Genomic DNA, 27,358 nt, shown 5'->3' with positions numbered 1-27,358 from the left:
TTTTAACTGCCAATCGCATAGAAAGTATAGCTTTGTAATTACTTGATAAGTTACATATATGAAATTGGTTTGCCTGAAGAAACCTTCCAGTACAAAATGCTTTGCTACAAGACTGTAAAACTTACCACTGCATCAAGGGTAAAATATCTTAGTTGTTTATGCGGGATGGATCTGTAAATTTTGAAGTGAGAATGTAGAACAGAGCAGGTAGAGGAACCAACGCGCACAGTGATCCATGTAAAACCCCTTCTTTGAGTTGTGTTATGGCTATGATTCCATACGCATGCAATCCCCAGTGACCAAGCAGTATGACAAGATTTCGGACATCCCGAACACATCCCTCGAGCAAAGCAGACATGGACTGAAAATTGAATAGTACTAAAAAATAACACTGCTAAAATGCAAAACTTATCATGGTCAGCAATAAGTAATCCATGATACAAAAAAAGACTTTTCTAACAAATTAATAATGATAATTCTAAGACCCTGAATTTAGAAGAGTTTATAAGACACTATGAACAAGTACCTCTTGTAATAAAATAGGAATAGGACAGAATTTACTATATATCTCACCTGATCCAACTGGAAGGCAAAATGTGCAGCATTTGAAATGACTGACAGTATGATTACCATATATGGGAATGAATAATCTGAAAAGATCAATATAAAATAATTTCAGTGACAGATAGTCAAAAGCCCACATAAATAAATTTACAGCACAAGCATTAAAGCACCAAAATTCAACAAAATCATTAAAAAAAGCAATAAACCTTATAACATTCCATTAACAATATATCAGATGAAGTACAGTACTAAACATTAATATTTTCAAAGATAAAAGTTCTCCAACTACAATAAATATTCCTTAAAAATGGGACATATATATAGTATAATTCACTGCTTCATATACGCAATTTTACCGTCTCTTTCAAATTCACTTGATACAAATTATGACAATGTTGATTTGATTAACAAAGTTGATTTGATTGTTACTGGTATATGAACTTTGAGACAATTTCCCAACCAAAGCAAAAACTTCATTGCAAAACGAACCGGCTATTAACAGCGTCTACATTTAAACAATTAGTAAGTTTCAGTGGACTACAGAGTCTAAAACCATAGTTTTCATGCAAATAACCAAAAGTGAATCGCTTGATCATAGGGCAAAAATTCCTTTCTTAATATCAGTGACTGATATATCAGTAACCCATGATGAAATGTTCCATATGGGTAATATTTAAAGAAAGCCTTGTGCTTCACACTTCAAGCAGTAATACACTTATTTCAGTGTCAATTTGGTCCATGCTCAAATATTTTCTGCCTTTCACTTTTAATGCATTCTTTTGTTCTCCAAAATGCAGTCCAACCGTTATATCTTCATGCTCAAATTTCTACTCCTAATTTAAAAGAACAAATCTCAAAAGTAACCACACTTGAGTGTGACTTTGTAGTCTTTTAAATTACTTTTTAATAACAATAAATAGAAAAGATAACCATGAACCTCCTTATTATAAATTACCTATTTATCATCGTTATTCAGTGTACTATACTATTCTCTCTTAATTACTTAATTCAGTGACCTAAAAGTTTTCATGACCCAATTCTTTGTTGTTAGTAGTCTCTCAAATACAACTATTTCAATACTAATCTTTACCCAGTAAAAAATTAAGCCAGCCATCCTACGGCCAATCCATCAAGTACACATCATGTTACCCGTTCTATAACATGAAAGAAGCAACTTATAAAATGTTATAATAAAAACAGTGGACCCGCCTATTTGCAGTTCCTGATTTGCGGCTTCACCCATTCACGGATTTCTCTGTGGAACATATGTACACATTTATTCATGGAAATTCGCCTATTTATGTATTTTTCATACAGAAATATTCACAAATTATTGTACTTTCATATCATTTTTGTGATAAAACTGTTAAAATATTCAAGTATAAGCATTTTTAGGGGCTTTTTAGTGTTTTGAACTATCAAAATAGGCAGTTATAAGCATTTTTAGAGGGGTTTTAAGTATTCATGATTTGAGCTATTCGCTGGGGACAGTGGTATGCATCCCCTGCGAATACCGGGGCCGACTGTATCTCTAACTTACAAATGAGACCAGCTCCCACAGCATGTGTCACAATCAGTGCAGGAAAAAGTAGAGTGCAGAATAAATAGCTGATTTTCCTCTTCCTGGTAATAGCTTGGAGGATAATAAAGGTCGTACCAGCAACATCACAAGTAGACAGAGAGTATAGAACACAAACACCATCGAGTACCTGTTAGACAAATTATATCTTTTAAATACAGTGTATTTTCTTTTGTAATAAAAAAATAATTTATTACACCAGAAAAAAAAAAAATTTAAAGCATGGTCCTCTCCTTTAAAAAGGGGGCCTGTCATTGGGTCTGCTATTAGGCAGGAAGTATTTTCTTAATACAAGCCTATTCAGGTGCTATTCTAAGCTCATGATCTTAGACGGTGACCACTTACATTATTTTCATTACATGAACTTAGAGGACCTTACTAATGTTCAGGGTAGAATTCTCCTAGTTTTCAACGTTTCTATTTAAGTCTTTAATAGCATAAGAATGATGTTTATTTCTCTGTTACTATTTCATCGGGTGACACGGGACCCGATCCAGAAAAAGGATTTTGACAAAGGAAAAATCTATTTCTGGAGAGGGGCCCGTGTCACCCGTGACCCACCCTGTTTTCATTCTCTCCTCCCTTGATAAACTTCATTCTAGTGAGGTGGGTGCTAACATGGAATGCGGCTAGTGTTGCCTTGTATACAGTCCGCGAGTAGTGCATGGGCTTGTATCGGCACCTCTCGTTGGGACTTTTGACATTGGGAATCTCTGTAGGATAAGGTTCCATGTTTTGTAGTTCACCCTTTTCCATACACGACTCCATCTAGTGGAGCTCGCTCTGGGGTAGTAACTCCAGCATTTCATTTAGCTTTCTCTGGTATCTAGCAACGGAATTACCTAGAAATAAGTGCTGAATGGACTATTTCACCGGGTGACACGGGACCCCGATCCAGAAATAGATTTTTCCTTTGTCAAAATCCTTTTTGTTTCAAAATAAAGAATGGTGGTCTTAATAGAGTACAACATATTTGATAATGGGCTGACTAGCTACAAATTTTCTAGGATGATATTCTTTCACTTCTAGGAAAAAATTAACACCCATCAAAGCTATAAAATCCATTCTTTCATACTCATTCAATTTAAGCTTCACACACTGATGCACCTTGCACAAAAATTAGAGAAGGAAGATTAACCTCAACGTAACAAAATCTTCAGTATCTACAAGAACAAGAATTAGCATAAAGAATTTCAATATAAATATATAAAGCAATATTTTACTAAAAACACAAGTAATTAAGCAGAAAAGACTAAAGTAGACAGGAGTCATGTGGGTGAGATGACACTAGTAGTGTTTATATAGGTTAATAATTTTCCTAAAATAACTTCTAGTACGGCAATGCTTTGTAATCCACGTAAATACTGTATATTAGAAGAGTACTACTGCTGGCCTGATGCCCTCTTTAACAATGGTCACACGGAGCTTATGCACCAAACAATCCTGGCATTTATTGGTGGTTACTCTTAAAAGCTGGTCAAATCCAATTCTGCTCAGCTACACTGATCACAAGGTACTGTTGACGGTATTGGCCTCATTGTGACAGTCACTATTCAAACTAGATTTTTAAGCTGTGTTGGAAGTTCTGTAATGCCATTTTTTTTTTTTTTTTATCAAATCAGAGGCATCAACCTTACTATCTTTTCCAAGCTTGGGATTGGAGAATGCGAAAAAATCCTCATGGCCCAGTTAGTGCCAAAATATTTCCATGGCAACATGAAAATACTCCAACTGTGGGCAAAAATTATACAGCTATAATAAATTCTCATTCATTACGAAACAGAATCTACAGACACCTGCATTTGATCACAATACAGAGATACCTTACAGACTGACTTTTAAAACTTAAGTCATTATAAATATAAACCCAATTTATAAAAGTTCATTATTAACCTTAAAACGTGAACCTAAAAAATAAGCACATATTACAACAATTCCTTTAAATCACCATTACTCTGAAAAGCTAGTAACATACATTAATTATTCTCCTGTCCAGTACACTTTTCTGAATGGCAAATTACTTGAAAAGAAAGAGCTAGTGTAACATGCTTAAAAATCACACTTACAATGGGTACACAGCTTCTTGTGTGCAGTGTAGTGGTCCTTCATAGTTGGGGTTGGGATTATGTAATAGGGGATACCAGTCTGCTAACTTGCGAACTTTGCATGAACGGATGCTGAATGAGCCCACAGGTTCTGTTACCAACAATGTTACCACAGCAGCTACTACAACCTCTATAACTGCTGAGGCATAAAGAGCCATCACCTCTCTCGTAAACCTGAAACATGAAATTTTACTGCAAAATCTACAATTATCTGTCTTATTTTTAGTGTCCACTAGAAGGCATTTTTAGTTTATGCTGGATAATTGGTAATGTTCCTCCATTAAGTAAATGAGGTTGGGGTAGCTCTAGCCCCACTGATTACAGACCATTTTCTATAATTCCCAAATTATCTAAAGTTTTTGAACATCTGTTCCCAAAATACCTAAAAGTCTACATTGAAAGTAACTATCTATTCCCTAGTGTACAGTTTGGCATTTGCAAGAGCCTGAGTGCTACTGAATATCCAGTTTTATACTGAATCATTAGTCTGGTCATGAAGTTCGAATGACTGATCTTGACTTTCTACTAGTCTTGACCAAGTTATTCATGAGACCCTTATTTTCAAACTTGGACAGACTGGGGTTGTTAGATCATTTCCTAGTATTAATGTTATATTTTAACTAATCAACTGCAAGGAGTAATTGTTGATGAGCACTATAATGACTCCATAAATGTATCCTCTTTGCAATGATCCTATCTTCCGAGTATACGGATGTGGTTACTGATCTCTTACCAGAGCTTCAACTAAAATTAGTGCTTGGTACTAACACTAGGGATAAAGTTAAACCCGAATACAACTCAAAGTATAATTTTCAGTAAGTCTGGGATATTAGATTTCCAGGCCTACCCAGATCTTTTCATTGACAGTGTTACTTTGACTATATATAATCAATGGAAAATCTATTTATCATTCTTGACTATAAAGTCACTTTTGAGAAACTTTCCCTATCTAGCTCTTCTTCAATTGTACAAAAATATTATATACTGAAGTGAGAAAGCCTATCAAGATTTTTGGAGACAAGAAAATGTTTTATTCATTTTATTCTTCATTGTCCTGAATACTGTTTTCCCTGTTTTCATAATTCTAATCATCCTTTGTATTCAGATCCTCTCAGATTATACAATCCCCCATGTATTACTGTACTGGGTATGCAGTTATTTCTAAGTCTTCTGCGAGGTTCAGTGCCACAGATTTCTTAAAGTTTTATTTCTGTTGTGATCAAGTTGTGGAAAGATCTTCCTAATCTTAGAGCTGAATTGCTGCAACTTCAAAAGTTCAAACTCAATGAAAATACTTTTTTGTTGAGCAGGCTGATATGAATGTCATGGTTTATTTGCTAAGTATCTTATTACTGCATTTTACTGATATTTACCTTATCTGTTTTTGTTTGTTATTTCTCTTTTATAGAATACTCTTTTATCTCTCAATTTTCATTTCTGTACTGGATTACCTTAGGTTTGTGGCATTCAACTTTTTCCTCTACAGTTGCAACTTGGCTGATAATTAATATGAAGTTTTCATAATAAAACTAATATTGTAATACTTACCTGAACACATGAATGCACCCTTAATCCCACTAGCCTGAACAACTCTCAATTACCAATCCCACAAGTGGGAATTTTAACAGCCACCATTACCAACGCTGCAGGTAAAATCTTGTCACTTGAGCTACCATAACAAACGGTTGGCAATGCTGACACAGGTGTATGCCAACAGGCCCCCTTTCGTCAATTGCTTTATTCAAGGTCAAAATTGATGTGGGGAAAGGAGGGTGGGAATCATTCAAGTGTTCAGGTAAGTATTATAATATTAGTTTTATTATGAAAACTTCATATTGCAATACACTTCCTGAACACCTGAATTTGCCCGGTTAACAACATTTAGAGGAGGAGGGATCAGTTCTATTGCAGGCCCCTTTGACAACCACAGAGACTGTAGCTCACCAATCTGCTCTGCATAAGATATCCATTGAGCCATACATTCACCATATCAATCAATGCTTTCAGTGAAGAGACATGTTGGAGAGTACTTTGATCGACAGTCAGGTCAGTACTTTCTTGGTCCATCGACCTCCCATGTGACTCTTCAGAACCTCTCTTGTATGGAGGAGAATGAGGCATAGTGCAGAGTTGCTGTCTCTCTGGGAGAATCATCTAAGTTTGCGGCACACCCCCTATTAACAACCACAGAGATGGCAGCTCACCGATCTGCTCTGCATAGGATATCTATTTAGTTATACTGTACACTCACCATATCAATCGCTGCTTTTGGTGAAGAGACATACTGGAGAGTACTTTGATCGCCAGTCAGGTCCGTACTGTCTTGGTCCATCGACCTCCCCATGTGGTTCTTCAGAACCTCTCATGTACGGAGGAGTACAATGAACCTCCCATGTGACTATTCAGAGCCTCTCATGTATGGAGGGGAATGAAGCAGTGTGCAAAGCCGCTGACCCTCTGCCATCTAGGTTGCGGATAAGGCCCAACAACCAACAAGCGGGAAGTATCTCAACACCGACAAAAGAGCCTAGCCTACTAAAGCACCCCAGGGACTCTAGTAGGGAAACTATCAAAGATTAAGATACTTGAATCATACTAAACCTAAGTTCATGTGATTATACTATCACTGCTGCCTATGACTCTAAAGACTAAAAGGAACTCCTATACCTGCTTAACCTAAGAACCTCCGCACTATCACTGTTGCCTATGATTCTAAAGACTAAAAGGAACTCCTCTATCTGCTTAACCTAAGAACCTCCGCACTAAGTGAATACCACCTCAGCTAAATGAACACACCCTAGATAACAGACTTCGCCGCTACACATGGACTAAGAGAATAAACCTCCGAACCTCTGCACTAAGTGAATACCATCTCAGCTAAATGAACACACCCTAGATAGTACACTTCACCGCTACACGTGGACTAAGAAAATAACCCTCTGATGAGGTGAATTGAACGTCTCTTCAGTAAAGGAAGTAAACATAAAGGAAGTAAACACTGAGACAGATTTCCAAGTAGCTGCCTCCAGAATAGAAGACACTGAATAATTCCTTAGAAAGGAAGATGAAGTGGACATACTCCGAATACTGTGCGCTCGGGGAAATACAGAGCTGAAGATGACGAAGAAGAACCCTGAGAAGCCTGGGAAATCACCTCCCTCAGAAAGTAACTAATTGCATTCTTTGACAGCGGACGGGAAGGATTCTGCGGAGAGACAAGAAGTTTACGCGGAAGCAGACGGAGTTTCTCAACCTTTGATAAATAGACTTTAATGCTCACACCGGACATGAAGACATCTCCGCTGGATCGCCGGTAATGAATACTTGCAGATTAAGAATCTTAAACAAACGAGGCAGAGGGTTAACCTCCGATTATGTCTTCAGCACAAATTCCGGAAGAAAGACAAATACGCATCATTTCTCACATAGGAACCCAACCTAGCAACTGCCTGAAGCTTGCCCAACCCTCTGGCTGTAGCTAAAGCCATAAGAAAATGCAACTTCTTAGTCAGTTGTCTTAACGTTATAGTTCCAATGGGTTCAAAGGCAGGGGAACGCGAGAAAAAAATTTGAAGTACTTCCAACAAATCCCATGGAGGGGCCCGAGTCGGCAAGACAGGACGTTCAATCTTAAAAGAACATAATAAATTATCGATTATCTTACTACTAGAGATTTCAGGAAGGTGGAAACTAAATGTACTGCTAAGCGTCGAGCAGTAGTCAACAATTATTTCAACGAAAAGACCTTTTTGACTTTCCAAAGGAATAAAAGAAAATCAGCTATTTTGGCTATGGAAGGTCTAGATATGGAATGACCTTCCTTGCGACACCAACCTCTGTACCTTGTCCAGCTGAACCTGGTAAGGCTTACAGGTTGAATTTCTCAAGCTGAAAGAAAGCTGACTAGCCCCAGCTTTAGGGAGTCTGGACTGTCTAATTGCCCTCTCCACTGTCACCCTGCAACTAGGTTCAGCACGCGAGGGTTTGGATGATAATGGTGAGATCGCGGTCATCTGAGAAGATCTTTTGAATGGGTAGGGACATCAGAACTTCTGTAAGGAGCTCTAGGAGTTCGGAAACCAAGCGCATTGGGGCCAGCAAGGAGCTATTAGAGTCATAGATGTCTTGACACTCCCGCAATTTCCTTATTACTGTACCTGATGAATGAGACCGGATGGAGGAAAGCATACACCTGCATGCGATTCCAATTTGTAACATTGCATCGGTGCCTATCGACCTGGGGTCCACCATCGGTGAGAAATAAACCGGCGGTGAGAAATAAACCGGAAGACAATGGTTTAATCACGCCGCTAATAAGTCCACAGTTGCTGGCCACCTCCAGAGAACCTGACATATTACTTCCTGAGCCTAACAAACCAGCCAGTACGTTGAGACTCCCCAATACGAATTGGGGAAGAGACACTTTTCATTCTTCACACCCTCTCAGGACTCTCTGTGCCATAGTCTTGAGTTCTGTTGATCTTGTCCCCACCCTCCCCGAGTTCTTCAGATACGACACGGCAGTTATGCTGTCGCTAAAAACAGCCAGTACTCTGTTACGCACTAGGAATGAAAACAACTGAGGGCTTCATTTACAGCCCTGATTTCCCTAAGATTTACTGACTCCTCTCATTCCCGACCGCCCCAGAGGCCTGAAGCCTGGGTTTCCTCCAAGGTTGTTCCCCAGATGAACGTCGGGAAGAGGGGAGCCAAAGACTTGCCGGTGTCAGATGCACTTCTGACCACCACAGACGATCCAACAGGCAAGAATCGCTCCAGACTATAACTACATTCTCGTTTCGGAATTCCCAGTGATTCCTGAGACATACCTAAAGAAAAAATGCATCCAGAGACGAGACCCTGGAATTAAAAAGAGAGAGAGACCTTCTCCATAAGAGGCTTCTTCAAGCTGGTATGGCCATTCCCTGTTGGACAGGAACACCTCTACCTGCTGAAGGACCAACTGGATCCTCTCCAGGGTTGGAATAGGTTATAGATTCGATAAGAATTCCTGGTTCTTACTAGCTCCTCTAGAGAGGAGGCAAGGATCAAACAATCGTCTAGATACCTCAACATTCTGTACCCTCAATGATGCATAATTGCTGACACCGAGACAAGAGTTAGAAGCAACAAAGGTGTTCTAAGTCAATCCCTGAACAAAGAATTATGAACTCCGTGTCTAAGCAATACTGTGAACGTCCGGATACTGTGGGGAAGATGACCAAGATAGAAATTTCTGACTTTTCTGCTCCAAACGTCTTAGACAATGCCAAAGCATTTGCCCGGTGTGCCAGACCCTTCAAGACAAACTTATTAGGCTGTCACACTACCACAGATCCGAGGGGACATAGCTGTCACTCTTTGAGAACCCCATTACAGTAAACCTGACAGCATCCAGAGAGGGAGAGAGGGTGCAAGAGCCTCAGTCTGATTTGCGCAACACATCCTCCAAAGCACCTGCTTCCCTAAGAGAAGTCCCTACGAGCCGAGATGATGCCAGAGACCTAGACAGGATTGCCTCAACAGATTTATTGAATGGCAACCTGACACCTACCCAAGGGTTACCTTGAACTGTGTAAACTGTCTTACGCAGAGAGAGAAGAGAAGAGTCCTGTCTATTAGAAGCCACTACCGACACTAAACCACCGTCCGCCTCCTCCAAAGCCTGTCTAACCTGATCGAACCAAACCAGCCAACACGAAAAAGAAGCAGGAGCTGGCTTAGTGGCATAAAAGGCCTCAAAAAGACTGATTTGACAAATGCGGGAGGTCCGGAGCTCTTGCTTGAGGGCAGTGAAGAAGTAACATACTCAAGCATGCATCTGTAATTGTTACTGCTGGCGAAAGGACATTCTAAGTCCACCGGAATCTCCTGCACCTCGGATAAGAATACTGTTCCACAATGTCCGAACAGTCTAAGGCCAACAAAGGAGGAGGAACTGAACCAAGCCTGGACAACCATGAAGAGTCCGCAAGCTGACCACCCTAACCAGAATGCTGAACACCCACACTTAATCGGGTACCGGAGCTGAACCGTAGTTGAATCCGCCATGAAGAGGAGAAAGCTAAACCGAGAAACCTGAGTCGATTCCCCATTGTTACCAAGGGAAGATGAGTGAGAGAGTAGCCGAACCACATTGCTAAACCCTGGGGAGGATGCGCAAATGAAATCGCTTGCAGAAGAAGAAGAAGAAGGAGGGAGAATGAAGAGGTAGAAGCTACCCTCGGAGTTTCCGCCAAGCGGAAAATGCTGGCGATGAAAGCCACGGACCACTCGAAGAAGGTACTGCAAGCCCTGCCAAAACCGCGGAGTGCAAACCCGAACTGGAAGCGACAGGCAAACCCTGTGAAATACCTGATACTAACGGAACAGCTGCTTGAAGCGGAAGCAAGGGGTTGCGCGATACCGAAGGGATGGAGCATGAAACGCCTGAGGCCAAATTCTGCCAAAACTGCATTTTCACCTGTCCAAAAGCTCCTCCTAACGGAGAAGATTGTACTGAGGAAGGAAAGGTGGGAGACAGAGGAATAGCAGATGCATAAAAAAAAAGTTACCTGAGAAGAGGAAAGCCAAAAGTCAAAGGAGGGAAAATGGAAATGCAGAAGCCGCAGGAAAGACCGGAGTAAAAGAAGAAGAGGCCAAGAGGAGACTGAAAAAGGAGCAACAGAGAATGTGGGAGCAGGAGATGAAGCAACAGATAACCCAGAGGAAACCTTACAGACGAAGGGACAGAAAGTACACTGAATCCGTCCCCCTCGATAATCCTGAAACATATCCGACATGAATTCTGGGCGCTCCTGTCACATACTCTCTAATGTTAGAGAAACCATTCAAAAAACCAACCTCTCACCAAAGGTCTGTACCCATTTGAAAGACCCAGCAAATCCACCTTACATTCCGCCACATCCAACTGCAGATCCGCAAACCACTTTTTAGAAGCCGAAAGGACACACAAAAATCCACCTTACTAAATGGAGGAGTAGAAAACACAGAGAATGGGGAAACCATAGCAGAAGATTCAGAAACACTCGGAAGTGAGTTAGAAGCTAGAGCAGAAGGATTCTGCACCACCAGGACTAAAACACTGACTTGAGACTTTGAGCCAGATCGAAAAGAAGCGATCCGAAGGCAAAACTTTTGCCGGAGCACAAAAACCACTCGAACCTGAAACCAGAACCCGTCCAGGAGAACGACTCTGCACCCTTAATACCCTCTCCTCACTACCTAACCCAAACCTATCATCCTTTATCACACCTAGATCTTGATCTTGACTAACATTATCAACATTAATTTATCAATACTACAAGGAGGTTGGGGTGAGGTGTCCTTCTCTACCTTCTCCGCACCGAGGGGGGCGGCAGAAACTACCCACTCGAAGGCTTGCAGTTCTACCATTAAACCTCAGCACCCGTTAGGGCTGGTTCTGGAACAGGCAGGGGAGCTGAAAAGGAAGAAGGATCAGACATCCTAACAACACTACTATCCCTATCTGAGAAATGTTGAAAAGACTAACTACTAAATTTTCCATACTACTTGCAATCCTATCCTCTATCTGTCTGACTACCTCTGAACTCACTAAATCCATCAACTGATCTGTAGCAGAAGCCTGAGATACTTGAGGCAATGAGGAATCTGACCAATGTTTGCTGCCCTTACTAGCCAAAGACTTGCGATGACGATTGTAATCCTCCATCTCTTGTGCCTACCAATGGGAACATCATCGCAATGAGTCTAGACATCATACTTAACCTTCCTACATACCTGACATAATGTCTATCATGTCTCAAGGTACTCATCCTTCTCTTGCAGGAAGAAGAAGCGATGACCGCCAGCATCCACAGTCGTAGGGGCAGTTGAGGTAGATGTCGAAGCCGATGACGCAGTAGTAGAAGGTGAAAGAGTCCATGATGACCGACGAGACCGGGAACCGGCGAGTCCAAATCCAAAAGACGTTCCACATCGTAGATATCCAGAAAATTCAGAGAAAACCATTAAATATACAATCCAGGTCTTCACCAGAAGTCCAAAATACAAAGAGAAGTCGGGCAATAGGATTAAAACCTCGCACTGCAGAAGGAAACAACCTTCCAGCAGCGCAAACAAAAAGCAATTGACGAAAGTGGGCGTGTCAGCACACACCTGTGTCAGCGTTGCCAACTGTTTGTTATGGTAGCTCAAGTGACAAGATTTTACCTGCAGCGTTGGTAACGCTGGCTGTTAAAATTCCCACTTGTGGGATTGGTAATTGAGAGTTGTTCAGGCCAGTGGGATTAAGGGCGAATTCAGGTGTTCAGGGAGTGTATTGCAATAATAATAATAATAATAATAATAATAATAATAATAAAAATTTTTATTAATAATAATAAATGGGTGCTGTGGCAGAGTAGTTTAGCTCATCGATGGACTGGTTAAGCAACATTTGGGCTGGTCAGTCGTTGAATGGATGACCGCTCTCCTCGGCATTGATTCCTTGGGAAGGATCTTTACGATAATTTCCTCAGTCTACTCAGCTGTAAATGAGTACCTATTCTCAGTGGGGTAGGGTCCAGCTATGGGTTAAATAGCAAACTCAGCTATGATGGAAAGAAATGAAAGCACAAATGACAACGACATAAATGGAATCTCAGGCAAACAGAGGAGCTTCGTCTGGCAGCCAGGTATACAACCCAATCGACGGGGAGGACAGTCAGTTACAGGTACTTGGAGGTCGTCATCCAGCAACTGACGATCACAATGACAGTAACCAGCAACCAGAGACTGGAGCTACAGAGGCAAACCAGAAGAAATGGACAAGAGAAGGAAATATGGGGTGCTACATCAGAAGCAACCCTACATAAAGAGGTTACAGAAGAAGACTGGTCAACATCTGGAATGAGAGAAATAACACCCTCAAACAGAACAGAGTGGCAGACCAAGTAAGGAATATAAAGAAAACCCAGCAATGAAGGACAAGAAGACGAACTAAGAGACAATGACAGAAAACGACAGGAATGGGGAGCTACCAAACAACGACACACGAGGAAACACCAAAGGTGTAACAGAGGTTTCAGAATGGGTGGAAAAGATCTAACAATGGATAAAGCCAGATACAGAAAGAACAAAGATCCTCCATGAAAGCCTACATCAAAAAGAAACTAAGGGAAAAAACAAGTGAAGTTAATGAAACAATGAGACCATCCACACCACCAGTATCACAGAAGCAAATAACCTGGCATATGCAGGAGCAAGACTAGTAGTAGAGCTCATGGGGATACTGTACAAACACCAACACCACCATCACAACCAACCCAACAGAAACCAAAACAGTGACCGCCTTGGAAAAGGTGCCTGGAAAAACAAATCATGGCGATGAGATCTGACTTGAGTAAACTGAAAGAGATGGCAGAATAGATGCTAAGAAGCAAGAAAACACAAGAGGAACTGAATGAGAAATACAAAGTACAGGAGAAGGGACTAAATAATACAATAGAAGATATAAAACAGAGGCTTAAAGCCAAAGCACACAAGATCCAACAGATCTAACAGTACATGAACAGGAATAAAGGATACCAACAGAACAAACTCTTTGGAACCAACCAGAAAAGACTATACAACCAACTAAGAGGGGAAGACAACCACCAGGAGTATACCTTAGTTTTACCAGACCACTGAGCTGATTAACAGCTTTCCTAGGGCTGGCCCAAAGGATTAGACTTATTTTACGTGGCTAAGAACCAATTGGTTACTTAGCAACGGGACCTACAGCTTATTGTGGAATCTGAACCACATTATAGCAAGAAATGAATTTCTATCACCAGAAATAAATTCCTCTAACTCTTTGTCAGCCAGCTGGGGAATCGAACTCCAGCCTAGTGAGTGCCAGTCCACAGCTCTACCGACTCACCCAACAAAACAACCACCAGGAAATTCCTGAAGCCAAACCAAGTAAGAGACTCTGGGAAAACATATGGAGCAATCTGGTATCACACAACAAACATGCAACATGGCTCCAGGAAATCAAGGCAGAAGAAATGGGGAGAATAAAACAAAGATTCACTGAGTTCACAACAGACAGAGTCAGACACCAACTAAAGAAAATGCCCAACTGGAAAGCCCCAGGTCCTGATGAAGTCCACGGGTACAGGCTCAAAAACTTCAAGGCCCTACACCCACAAATAGCAGAACAACTCCAGCATTGTATCACAAACCACCATGCACCCAAATGAATGACCACAAGGAGAACATCCTTAGTACAGGAAGACAAGATCAAGGGAAATATAGCAAGTAACTACAAGCCTATCACCTGCCTATCGATAATGTGGAAGTTACCAACAGGTGTCGTCAGTGAAAGGCTATACAATTATCTAAAGGATACAAACACCATCCCCACCAACAGAAAGGCTGCAGAGGGAAGTGTAGGGGCACGAAAGACTAGCTCCTAATAGAAAAAATTGTAATGACGAATAGTAAGAGATGGAGAACCAACCTAAGCATGGCATGGATTGACTACAAGAAAGCCTTTGACATGATACCGCACACGTGGCTAATAGAATGCCAAAAACATATGGAGCAGAGGAAAACACCATCAGCTTCCTTAAAAATACAATGCAAAACTGGAATACAGTACTTATAAGCTCTGGGATAAGACTAACAGAGGTTAACATCAGGAGAAGGATCTTTCAAGGTGACTCACTGTCCCCACTACTCTTCGTAGTGGCCATGATTCCCATGACAAAAGTAGTGCAGAAGATGGATGCTGGGTACCAACTCAAGAAAGGAGGCAACATAATTAACCATCTGATGTTCATGGACGACATCAAGCTGTATGGTAAAAGCATCAAGGAAATAGATACCCTAATCCAGACTGTAAGGATTGTACCTGGGGACAACAGGATGGAGTTTGGAATAGAAAAATGCACCTTGGTCACCATACAACATGCAAAGTAACAAGGACTGAAGGGATAAAGCTACCAGATGGGAATAACATCAAACACATAGATGAGACAGGATACAAATGCCTGGGAAGAATAGAAGGAGAGGATATAAAACACCAAGAGATGAAAGAGACGATCAGGAAAGAATATATGCAGAGACTTAAGGTGATACTCAAGTCAAATCTCAATGCTGGAAACATGGCGAAAGCCATAAACACATGGGCAGTGCCAATACAGTAATCACATACAGGAGTAGTGGAGTGGATGAAGGCTGAACTCCGCAGCATAGACCAGAAAACTTGAAAACACATGACTATACACAAAGCACTACACCCAAGAATAAATACAAACAGACTATACATAAAACAAAAGGGGGCTACTTACACAGAGGACTGCATCAACATTGAGAGCAGAGCACTGGGGCAATAGGCTATCTGAAAACCAGTGAAGACGAGTGGCTAAAGAGTGCATTGGAAGAAAGACAGATAAAAGTAGACGAAGACCCAGAAATATACAGAGACGGGAGAATGAAAAACAAAACAAAGGAATGGCACAACAGAACAAAGGAATGGCACAACAAACCAATGCATGGACAGTACATCAGACAGACAAAAGAATTGGCCAGTGGTGAAACATGGCAATAACTACAGAGGGGAGAACTCAAGAAGGAAGCAGAAGGAATACTAACAGCAGCGTAAGATCAGGCCCTAAGAACCAGATATGTCCAAAGAACAATAGATGGAAATAACATCTCACCCATATGAAGGAAGTGCAGTATGAAAGACGAGACCATAAACCACATAGCAAGCAAATGTTTGGCGCTTGCACAGAACCAGTACAAAAAGAGGCATGATTCAGTAGCAAAAGCCCTCCACTGGAGCCTGTGCAAGAAACACCAGCTAGCTTGCAGTAATATGTGGTACGAACACCAACCTGAGGGAGTGATAGAAAACGATCAGGCAAAGATCCTCCAGGACTATGGTATCAGAACACATAGGGTGATATGTGCCAATAGACCAGATGTGACGTTAACAAAATAAAGAAGAAAGGATCACTCATTGATGTAACAATACCATGGGACACCAGAGTAGATGAGAAAGAAAGACAAAAACTGATAAGTATCAAGACCTGAAATTTGAAATAAGGAGGATATGGAATATGCCAGTGAAAATTGTCCCATAATCATAGGAACACTAGGCACGATCCCAAGATCCCTGAAAAGGAATCTGGAAAAACTAGAGGCTGAAGTAGCTCCAGGAACCCCACACTATAAAAACCACCCAGTCGAATAGGATGACTATGATAGACAAAAAAAAATAAAATAAAATAAAATAATAATAATAATAATAATAATAATAATAATAATAATAATAATACAAAATAGTGATTTATGGTGATTTACACAAGGCTAAATTATTACTTGCTGTGCTGGGACAATGATGCAACATACTACAAAATTAACATCCAGTTAAACCATTTTAATAAAAAAAAAAATTTCATGTGCTAAGTGTCCTTACTAATCAGTTGGCTCAGTATTGCTATAGCTAATGGCTTTCCATTTAAAGATCTAAAAGGAATGGCAGCCCAATGCAGAATTTGATAATAAATTACAAGTCTAATGAGCATCCAAATCTTCCCAAAATATCCAGACTTAGAGCTATTAAAACACTGTTGGAATATAAAACATATCTAAAATCTTTATACAGCATAAAGCAAGAAAACTAAATCCTGAGCCTGTGAATAGCAAACTTCCTTCAAAGATTTGGAAATACTATTACAAGAACAAATATGGATGATGTATAAGTTTGGGCAGATTTTAAAAGCAGCAACATAATTATTAATTTTTTTTACAACAGACATGATTATTTGAACATAAACACATAACCATGTAGTATTGCCATATTCATGATCACAGTATTACTACAAACAGAGGATACTAACCATCACTAAATATCTACCCAAACCTGGTTTTAATCTCAACCTGATACAAGCATGTTAACTTTGCTTAGTCCAAATTCTATTTAAGGGCATACAATTTTTGTCTGTCACCTCAATCTTAAGTATAAAGAATAGATAAAAACAAACCATATTAACATACGTTCGTCTCATTGCTGCAGCATCAATACATCCCAAGTGAAATGTAAGAGGAAGTAATCCCATGAAGCCAAGATACAATTTATCATAGAACTCTGGCTTGTCATTACATTCAACACAGGCACTTGATTCGTTCCGACGCAGTCCACGTTCACATGCCCCACAAGCTGACCATGACCCATTCTCAAGCTCTGTGCGTCCACAATAATGACCTGGACAGTGGGATAAAGTTTTCACAACCCCTGTGGAGAAAAAAATCATGAGTTACATAAAATAAATTTGCATTAATTTATAATTTAGTACAAAACAGCAACTAAAACACATTAACTCCATATCATAAATCTGGATAGATCATTTTCAGTCTTACTGTAATTCTATAATCTTCAAAATGTACGTTTTTTTTTTTAATAAAGCACAAACTGCCCTGACTTTCATTTTTTTACTTTGGTCCATTCACACCTACAACAAATCAGAAGTAAAACGTAAAGTTGTAAATAATAAATTTTCACATGTAATACAGTATCACATATACTATATTGCTTAAATAAGAGCTCAAGCATATGGTACAGTATCCCCTCAAATATTCATACTTCTTGTATCCACACCTCACCAATGACCGCACCTTTTCCAGGGAGAACATGTTTAGTCTAACTGTGATAAGTGTCCTGTGCTCTGCAAACTGTTACAGGTTGTGTGCTTTGGAAGCTGTTGACTTCTTTGGTGTTCCCTATGCTCTACAATGGTCATGTTTTTGAAGTGTGCTCATTTTTTGTGGTGACAGCACCACTAACTGCCAGGCAGCAGAAACCTGTCTTGCCCCTGGCCAAGATAAATAATTAATTAATTACTGGGAGATATCTGGCATCACAACTACTAAGGTCACTGACACCAAGAAGATGAAGATTCTTGACCTCCTTGATTCTGGGTGGACTAGGTCAAAGATGACTGCAGAGGAAGGAGTCCCAACAACAACCTTGTGGGACATCATGCACTCACACATGCAAGAAGTTGGAAAAGTACACCAGCTATGTTGTTGTTGGTATTGTTTTAAAATATGCTGGCTTTATTATCATGAAGTACAAGTTAGAGAAAAATGACATTTTTATCATAAAATAAAGTTTTAAAAATACTTACCCAGTAATTAAATAGCTGTTAGTTTCACTTATTCGGCAGCTAAAATTTAGAAATTCACGGGTCACGCTAGTTTGTTTTGGGGTAGGTGACTTGCCCCACCCACTTTTGGGGGAAAGAGAGGAGCAACTAGCAAAGAGCTTCAATTTGTTTATGCCCTTGTGTCCATGTGAGGGGAGGAGGGAGGGCTCCGATCATGTAATTACTGGGTAAGTATATTATTATAAGAACCCAGAATTCTTGCACAGCGCCTCCCCCCCCCCACCTAATTTACCCTTTTTGTTGATTGAGAACCGCATGGCCGATCAGTATTATCAACATTCCGATCAGTCCTTTTACCTGGAACAGATATTGAGATGACACAGATAACAGGGGCCAGGAGGATATTTTATGCCACTCCCTTTTAAGAGGATTAGCCCAACTAATCCTCCTAAGACAGCCTTCCTAAAGGCAAATTAAGCTGCCTGAATTGTCTTACCTCCGCAGGGAATCCGGGAAGAGGTTGAACACCTGGGCAGTGATTCATCCTTTTTGCACATGGCCTAGCCTGGCCGCGTGCCTTAAAAGGGAGAGAAGCAGTTAGCTAGTTACTTAGTCTTGTGAGGAGTCGTATGGGACAGTCCTCCACGGCGCAGGGGTAACAGTGCTGAGAAGATTTTCTTTCCCGTCCGACTCCCGACTCCAGTCTCCAGTCATCCTCGAGAGAACCGCCATACGTGTGATATTCCTCGTCCTTATTTCGTCAGAGACCAGCTTCCCTAAGAGGACCCATTCACAGTGGACTCATCTTGGCCTGTGCCCTACCTTTAATCAAGACTCCCTTGAAGCATCCCCAGGCGTTGCAAGCCCTTTATCAATTTACTTATCCATTTTCCTTCAAATGCTTGCTTTTGTAAATATAATTCTTTAATTTAGCCCAAGTGTTTACGTAACATTTCCTTATGAAGTAGAGCCTTCAGCTCCTAAATTCTCCCTTTTTCTTATTTTTTTACGATTTCCCTTACGCAAGTCAGAACTCCAAGGACAATTAAATAAAGTTTCCGTTGCGGCATGTAAAATACCATAAACCCAGGCAAATACGTAAAAATATATAAAACTTTATTTTATCATAAAAATGTCATTTTTATATAAGTAACTTACCCATTGATAGGAGGAATTTGTGGACACCTCGACCCCAAAACATTAAGCATGGTAATGAATTTGAGAATAGGAAAAATTGCTAACATAAAAACAGCCTGAGGCGCCTAATCAGTGGGTATCTTAAGCAATGGAGTAAATCTGATGGCTAGCAAAGAATATAAGTCGGCCCCACCCAGGGCAGTACCATAAAAAAACAACCAGAATAAGAAAACTGTCACCTACATCACCAAAAAAGTAAAAAAAAAAAAATCACTATCCAACCATTTAAAAAGGAACTGGAGGGTACTCCAAGCACATAGTACTCCCAGGCTCCCCTAAGACTCAACACCCTTTGCAAGGTGAAGAGATAAAAGGAAGGAATATTGCTTCCTACATTTCCATTTCCAACACCATGCCAGCCACGGAAAACGGACCACAGACACTGCAATCATTATAAATCGCTTCAACATCACGCAGATAATGGGAGTGAATACCGTCTTACATTTCCAAAAAGTCGACTGTAAGATCGCTGAGAATGCCGAGGTGGCAACTGCCCTTATCTCATGGGCTTTACTTTACATACAAGCAGGAAGAACTTCTTTCCCAATAAAAGAATGAACCTCTGATACGAGATCCCTGAGGAAGATAGCCAGGGCATTCTTAGACAGAGGTCGTGAGGGATCTTTAACTGAACATCAAGGACTGTTCGAAGATCCACGAAAATCTTTCGTTTTATGTAGGTAATATTTATGAGCTCTAACTGGACAGAGAGACTTCTCTGTATCTGGACCCAATAAGTCAGTTAAAACTTTTTATCACAAAAGAGTGGGGCCAGGGTTTAGACGGCATTTCATTCTTTTCCATGAATCCCAAGGAAAAGGAACACACTGCATTTCCTTGAGAAAAGCCCACTTTCTTGTCTAAGGCATGAATTTCACTAGTTCTTTTCACAGTCGCCAAAGCAACTAGGAAAAGGGTCTTTCTTGTTAGATCTCTTACGGAGATAGACTACATGGGTTCAAAGCAAGACCCAGATAGCCATCTGCGTACAATATCAAGGTTCCAAGAAACCAAGGGAGTTGTCTTTTGCTTAGTGGTATCAAAAGACTTAATCAGGTCTGACAAATCTTGGTTGGAAGATAAGTCTGTTCCTCTGTGTCGGAAGATGGAATTTAGCATTGCTCTATAGTCTTTCATAGTGGAAGTGGAAAGACTTCCAACTGTTTTCAGACATAGCTGAAAATCTGCTATCTCTGCTATAGAGGTTTGAGTAGAGGAGACATTTTGTCTCCGACACCAAGACCTAAAGATAGCCCATTTTGCTTGGTAGACTTTGTTTGAAGAGAGTCTCCTGCATTTGGCAATAGGCTCTGAAGCGTGCTTTGAAAAACCTTCCTTTCGGAGTAATCTACAGACAGTTTGTAGCCTGTCAGGGCCAGAGTAGACAGGTTTCGATGAAAACGCCTGAAGTGTGGTTGTCTGAGTAGCCTACTTTTGAGGTAACAGCCTCGGATAATCTGACAAGAGTTCAAGGAGGTCTGGCCAAAATGGAGCTATCAGAATTAATGAGGCATTTTGATGAGACTGAAATTTTTTCAAAACTTCTCACCATACTGGATGGAGAAAAAGTGTACAGTTCCTTCTTCGACCAGTCCTGTAGCATGGCATCTGTTGCCCATGCTAGAGGATCCAGGACTGGTGAACAAAACAACAGGAGACGATGGTTTCTGGATGTAGCAAAGAGCTCTAGTACTGGTTTCCCACAACTTCCAGAGATCCAGACATACCAAAGGATCTAGAGTCCACTCCTTGGGGAGGACTTGTTTCTGTCGGCTCAGTTTGTCCGCCAGGATATTGGATTTTGAATTTCCTTGGATAAAGCGAGTCACTACTTGAGTGTCATTTTGATTCGTACACAGGAGGAGGTCCCTCGCTGTCTGATATAGGGAGAATGAGTGAGTCCCTCCCTGCTTTTTTATGTATGACAGAGCAGTCATGCTGACTGAATGGACTGCAACTGTCCTGCTGCATACTTCCGGGGCAAAGAATTGAAGGCCTAGGTGGACCACTTTCAATTCTTTGACATTTATATGCCATGATCTCTGCTCCCTTGACCACGTTCCAGAGACTTCTTTGATCCATAGAAGAGCTCCCCAACCTAGATCTGATGCATCTGAGAAGAATTCTAGGCTGGGGTTCAGAGGGAGAGAGACATCTCTTCCTCATGTCTTCTTTCACAGTTCCACCACTGCAGGTCCTCCTTTATTTCTGGAGTCACTGGAAACTCGAACGTGTCCAGAAGCTTCTTCCTGTTCCAGCTGAGGTTTAGAAAGTACTGTAGAGGCCTCATATTTAGCATGCCTAGGGATACCAACTGCTCCATGGAAGACAAGATGCCTAACAGGCTCACCCATCTGTTGGCCAAGCATTCGTTGAGAGTCAGGACTTCATTTACCTTCTTCAGGCAGGACTCTATTCTCTTCAGGACTGGGAAAACCTGAAAATCTGAGAGCCTATCTTCATCCCTAAATATTGAATCTCCTGAGGAGTCAACTGAGATTTCTTCACAATGATGAGAAGGCCTAGGTCTTGGGCCAGTAGAAGAGTTTTCCGAAGGTCCTCCATACACTGTTCTCTCAACTGGGACCTCAGAAGACAATCATCGAAGTAAAGGGAAATTTTTATTCCATCAGATGTAGCCCCTTGTGATGGGAGCAAGAACTCTGGTGAAAACCTGGGGGGCCGTCAAAAGGCCAAAGCACGTGGCCCAAAACTGGAATACCTTGCCTTCAAAAACAAACCTCAGGCACTTCCTCGAGTCCAAGTGTATGGGGATGTGGAAGTACGCGTCCTCCATGTCTAAGGATGCCATCCATTCTCCCTGGCGAATGGATGTTAGTACCGTCTGGTTTGTTTCCATTCTGAATTTTGTCTTTTGTACAAAAACATTCAGGGCACTGACATCTAATACTCGTACAGGCCTCCAGCCTCCTGAGGACTTTGGAACTACAAACGGTCAGTTGTAGAATCCTAGAGAAGAAATATCCTTTACCGCTTCTATAGCCTCTTTTCTGTTGGGGGACGAGACTTCCCTTGATAGGGATACAAACCTCTCTGTAACAGGTGTGCTGACTAAAGGAGGCTTCTGCATGAAGGGTATTTGGTAACTTTCTTTCAGGACATCTATTATCCAGAGTTCTGCCCCTTTCTTCTCCCAATGCTCCCAGAAGAGCAGGAGTCTGGCTCCCACACATGTACAGAGGACACTGTGTTCACTTTCTAGTGGAAGATCTAGAGGAGGACTTTTTAATGGAGCGTGGTATGAGCTGAACACTAGGTCTTGATCTGTAGTTTGCTTTTTGTCTGCCACTCTGAAAGGGATGCAACTACAAAGGGTTAGATAATCCGGAGCTGAAGGCAGTCGACTCCTTCAGGTGCCTAGAGGATTGCGAGAGGAGATCTTGGGTGCTCTTTTTCTGCAAGTCGGAGGCTATACCAAGAGCTGTGTCTTGAGGAAAAAGATGCATGCAGTACAATAGAGAGAAAAGGAGGGCTGACTTCTGTGATGTAAATGAGCACCAAAGCTCCCCCTTCTTTCAGATGCCCATAGTATACAGGTGTGCCAGCTCTTGGGAGCTATCCCTGATGCCTTTGTTGATGCAAGAAAGAACTCCCAGCCAGTCATTCGAGAAATCCTGAGGTAATACAATACCATGCAGTCCTTGATCTTACAAGCCAGAGCACCTACTGAATATTCCAAGAAGCTCATAACCTCGAAGATTTTAAATAAATTCTTGAGAAGGTGAGCTAGCTCTGTAGCGGAGAACATTATCTTTGCAGAAGAAAAAGCAGATCTGCGGACAGAATCTATTAACCTGGAGAAGTCCTCCTGAGAGGAGCTTAAATTCCCAGGGAAGGAGCTTCCCCTATGGCATAAAAATGATATCTCCCTCAGGAAAGCCTAGGAGGAGGAAAGCTGAAGGCAGCTCTACCTTGATTTCTCTTTTCTACGAGCCACCCTTCCACTTCACTTAAAGCTTTCTTCGCCAAGGAAAAGAGTACCAATTTAGAACCTTGAAGAGCCAGAAATCTGTGACTCCATCAAGAAAGCGGACGCTGGAGAGGATGGTGTAGCTGGCGAAAACATGCTAGGGAAGGTGGCAAGCAGAAACCGTAATAAGGAGGCATAAGCAGTAGAGGGGGTGTCCTGTTCCACCGCCTCTTCTTCTTCGTCAGATGAAATGGGTGATAGCAATAGGTCTGTCACTGTCGGAGAAGTTGAAAGTGCCTTCTTAAGAAGATTTAAAATACTATCCAACTTATCTTGGATAAGATTCGAGACAGGTGTTGGCACTTGGGTGCCATAAGTGGGAGCCTGCAGATGACACAATTGTACATAGGAAGGCTCTGGTTGTTGCAGTGCAGGAAGAAGCAAAGATGAAGTGCCTTGAACAGTCGAAGTCTGACGTGCGGGTGCCAATGTTTTCTCCACATTAACAGGTAAAACCAGTGGCACAGAAATCATAGACGATTTAACAGGTTCGGACACAGATTGGTGCTCGGGTACCAGAAGAATACTTGGTGCCAGGGGACGCTCACTCTCGAATGGATGCTCTTGCGTTACTGTGCAATGGGAGCCACTGGACACTCAGATACTGATAGGCACTCCAATGCTACTGGGCGCTCGACTTCCATAGGAGGCTCCGAGACTGCGGGGAGTATGGCGCTAGATGGCGCTTCTTAGTAGAAAAGCACTTACGAGAAGCTTGGCGCTTTGGCCGAGAGGAGATCATCTGAAGAGAGGTTATCCAAAGAGAAATGCTCCAGGCTATCCCAATGACTATACGAGGGGTGCTTGGAATCTTCAAGTTTCTTACATGGCACTGGAGGATGTGACACTTCTACCGCACACTGGAGGATGTGACACTTCTACCGCACACTGGAGGGTGTGACACTTCTACCACACACCTTTTCAAAGGACAAGACTTGTCCAAGAAGCACCATTGGCACCTGGGACTTGACTCTTCACGGCTCGTTGATAAACTATGCATGCCCACAGAGACCTTTCCAACAGCCTTTGGTTAAAACCTGGGATACTTCAACAGGTTGAGCCAAGGGGGCGACTGCTCGTGGGCAGACCCCACTGACCTCCCTTAGGCTTCCAGTCTGACTCCTCCCAGGTTTTGGGGAGAGTGTCAAGGACCTTTGCATAGGAGAACTGGTGGGCCACGCAGCCACCTCCTCAACTTGCATTGCACTAACACTGGGTGCTACAGGGTGCTCTGAATCACTATTCTTGTCCATAAGGACCTTCACAGAAGATGCCAACTGCGCAATAGATTCCAAAATTAACTTGAATCTTTTGTTGACTCAAGGCTGGACATGGGGTTGGGTTCAGAAATGTGAGAGCCGGGTAATGGAGAGGGTTGAACAATTAGAGGGGTTGGAACGGGGGACACTGAAACCACAGGAATATTAGATTCAGATCTGGCAATCGCTGATTCCTGACTAGCTAAAGATTTACTTTTCGCTCTAGCAGTCATCTTTCTCTTTTTGTCCCTAGCCAATTTACGTAAATGAAATTCTAAGGTCTTCCATTTCTTCAAGTCCCAGTCTGCACACTCTTGACATCTTAAATCAACAGAGCATGTCTGCCCTCTACAATCTACACACATGGTATGTGAATCGTATGATTCTTTCGTCAGTCTCGTACCACAGCCCTTCCTGCAATATATACCTAAGGCCAGATACACTTGAGTCAGACATAATGATTCAAGAAAAAGGTCCAATTCAGGAAAAACATCGTAATCAGTTAATTAGGTTCACAATAGAACACCTAATCCTAGCTAAATATGCCGAAAGGCTACCAAAAAAGAATACTTCACCAACTGCTGAAGACAAATAACCGGAAAACTGAGAATTCCAAAATAAGAGCTGCTGCCAACAACTGAACTTCAGTCATCAGCCGGCAGAAACAAATTAAAGCTCTTTGCTACTTGTTCCTCTCTTTCCCCCAAAAGTGGGCAGGGCAAGTCACCTACCCCAAAACAAACTAGCACAACCCGCGAATTTCAAAATTTTAATTATCGAATAAGTGAAACTAATAGGTATGTAATTACTCAGTAAGTTACTCATATAAAATTATTAGCCAGGGATCAACCACTATGAATGACATCTGGCTTTGTGAGGTTAAAATGTTTTACAATTTTTGGGTACTGTATTATGCAGAGTAAGGAGATAAGGATATACAGTGTTACTTGGGAGGGTCCAGGGGGGTGAAGTCCATCCCCCGCGGCCAGGTCTAAGGATGGCACCCTAAGTTAGGTTAGGAAGGTGGGTCTGCTTGGATCAGGACACAGCATTTTTGGAGAGGTTAGGATTTCTCATGCCTACTCCTATCTCCTACTCTGCATCCACTCCCAATTTTCACTAAAACATTACAGGTTTTTCTACAGTAAGGATCAGGATTGCAAACAGGCTTTCACAGATTATATTAATTTTTCACAATAAAGTAAGAATAGAATACAATACAATACAGAATTTGGGCCAAAGGCCAAGCGCCGGGACATAGGCCATTCAGCGCTGAAACAAAAATAGACAGTAAAAAGGTTTGAAAGGTGCAACAGGAGGAAAACCCCGCAGTTGCACTATGAATCAATTGTTAGGAGAGGGTGGAAAGTAAGACGGAGGAAAAAGAATATGAATGGACGTGCAGTAAAAGGAATAAGAGGGGTTGCAGCTAGGGGTCGAAGGGACGCTGCAAAGAACCTTAAGTAAAGACTACAGTGTGCGCACGAGGTGCACTTAAAGCACTAACTCCCTACAGAGTGTAATAGTAAGAAAAATGATCCAATCTTGGAAAGCTAACATTTTGCACTGCATTTGCCATCACACACGTACTGTGCTAACAAAGGGTAGCCTAATTATAATAGTTGTTGTACACTTGTGGTTTATTATTTACCACCTTGCAATTCCAATATATACACCTAAGTAATAAGTACAGCATGAGTAAAATGCATTACAATACGCTACAAAGAAAAAAAAGATGCATGTTGCAGTTTTACTGCGTGATTGTTTTGGTAGAACAGAACTAAGCATCCTACAGGAAATTGTACACAATGTACAGTATGGTACAAACCACTGGCTTTCGATACAACAGTAGCCTAGGCCTATATCATATGTAGGCCAACAGTAGCCTACAATACAGAAAACAAAACCAACAGATAATGTAAACAACAGGGTAGTCTAGTAAATAAGTCAATATGCTAAATCAAAGAATTATAAACTACCTTCAACTGTATTTAAACTGGTTTAAAAGTAACCAACACCAAAGCTACCTATGCTACTTTGGATGGCTTAGCCCAGGGCCAAACCGAAGAGCTTTGCTGCAAATGTCTAGCCTAAGCTATGGCTTAGAAGTTTAGTCCAGCCCTTACCCTTCTCATATGAAAACCGCTTCTTCTCCTTGAACGCTTGGACAACGGCTACACAAACCACACATAATAATAAAAATGTCACTGACAAGGGCCTATGACCCATTACCATCGTAGGTTTATAACAAAGTCTGAAAAACTTATATGAAAGTACGACAGCAATACTCTGTGACAACTCTTTTCTTACGGATTGCTGCCCGTGTTTACACTTTTTGGGGGTGAAGTGATAACGTTTGTTGTGTATTGATTCTCATGTTTATGAATTGCCCTTTTCTTACGATCAACCCTTCCATCTCACCTCTCCTTCTGTCACACACAATTTCCTTTGAATTCGTGGATATTCTGATATTGTAATGATAGTACTTTGATAAATTCTAAATTAAATTTTTGATAAATTCTAAATTAAATCCTGAGTGCCTG

At 41.4% G+C, this 27,358-nt stretch overlaps 1 protein-coding gene across 1 annotated transcript; it reads right to left on the bottom strand.

The window, feature by feature from the left end:
• LOC136836746 (JNK1/MAPK8-associated membrane protein-like) lies at window positions 1–27,162 on the bottom strand. Its single transcript, XM_067101292.1, is given in 7 exon segments — window positions 1–361; window positions 574–650; window positions 2,105–2,152; window positions 2,155–2,273; window positions 4,210–4,422; window positions 17,260–17,497; window positions 26,942–27,162. Coding segments are annotated over 7 exon segments (1,017 nt in total). The 5' UTR covers window positions 27,051–27,162; the 3' UTR covers window positions 1–148.
• Between the last annotated feature and the right edge of the window lie 196 nt (window positions 27,163–27,358).

Source organism: Macrobrachium rosenbergii, chromosome 56 (genome assembly GCF_040412425.1).
Source record: "Macrobrachium rosenbergii isolate ZJJX-2024 chromosome 56, ASM4041242v1, whole genome shotgun sequence".
Lineage (NCBI taxonomy): Eukaryota > Metazoa > Arthropoda > Malacostraca > Decapoda > Palaemonidae > Macrobrachium > Macrobrachium rosenbergii.
The sequence above is the reverse complement of the archived record's forward strand: the minus strand, read 5'-3'. Positions and strand labels throughout refer to the sequence as shown.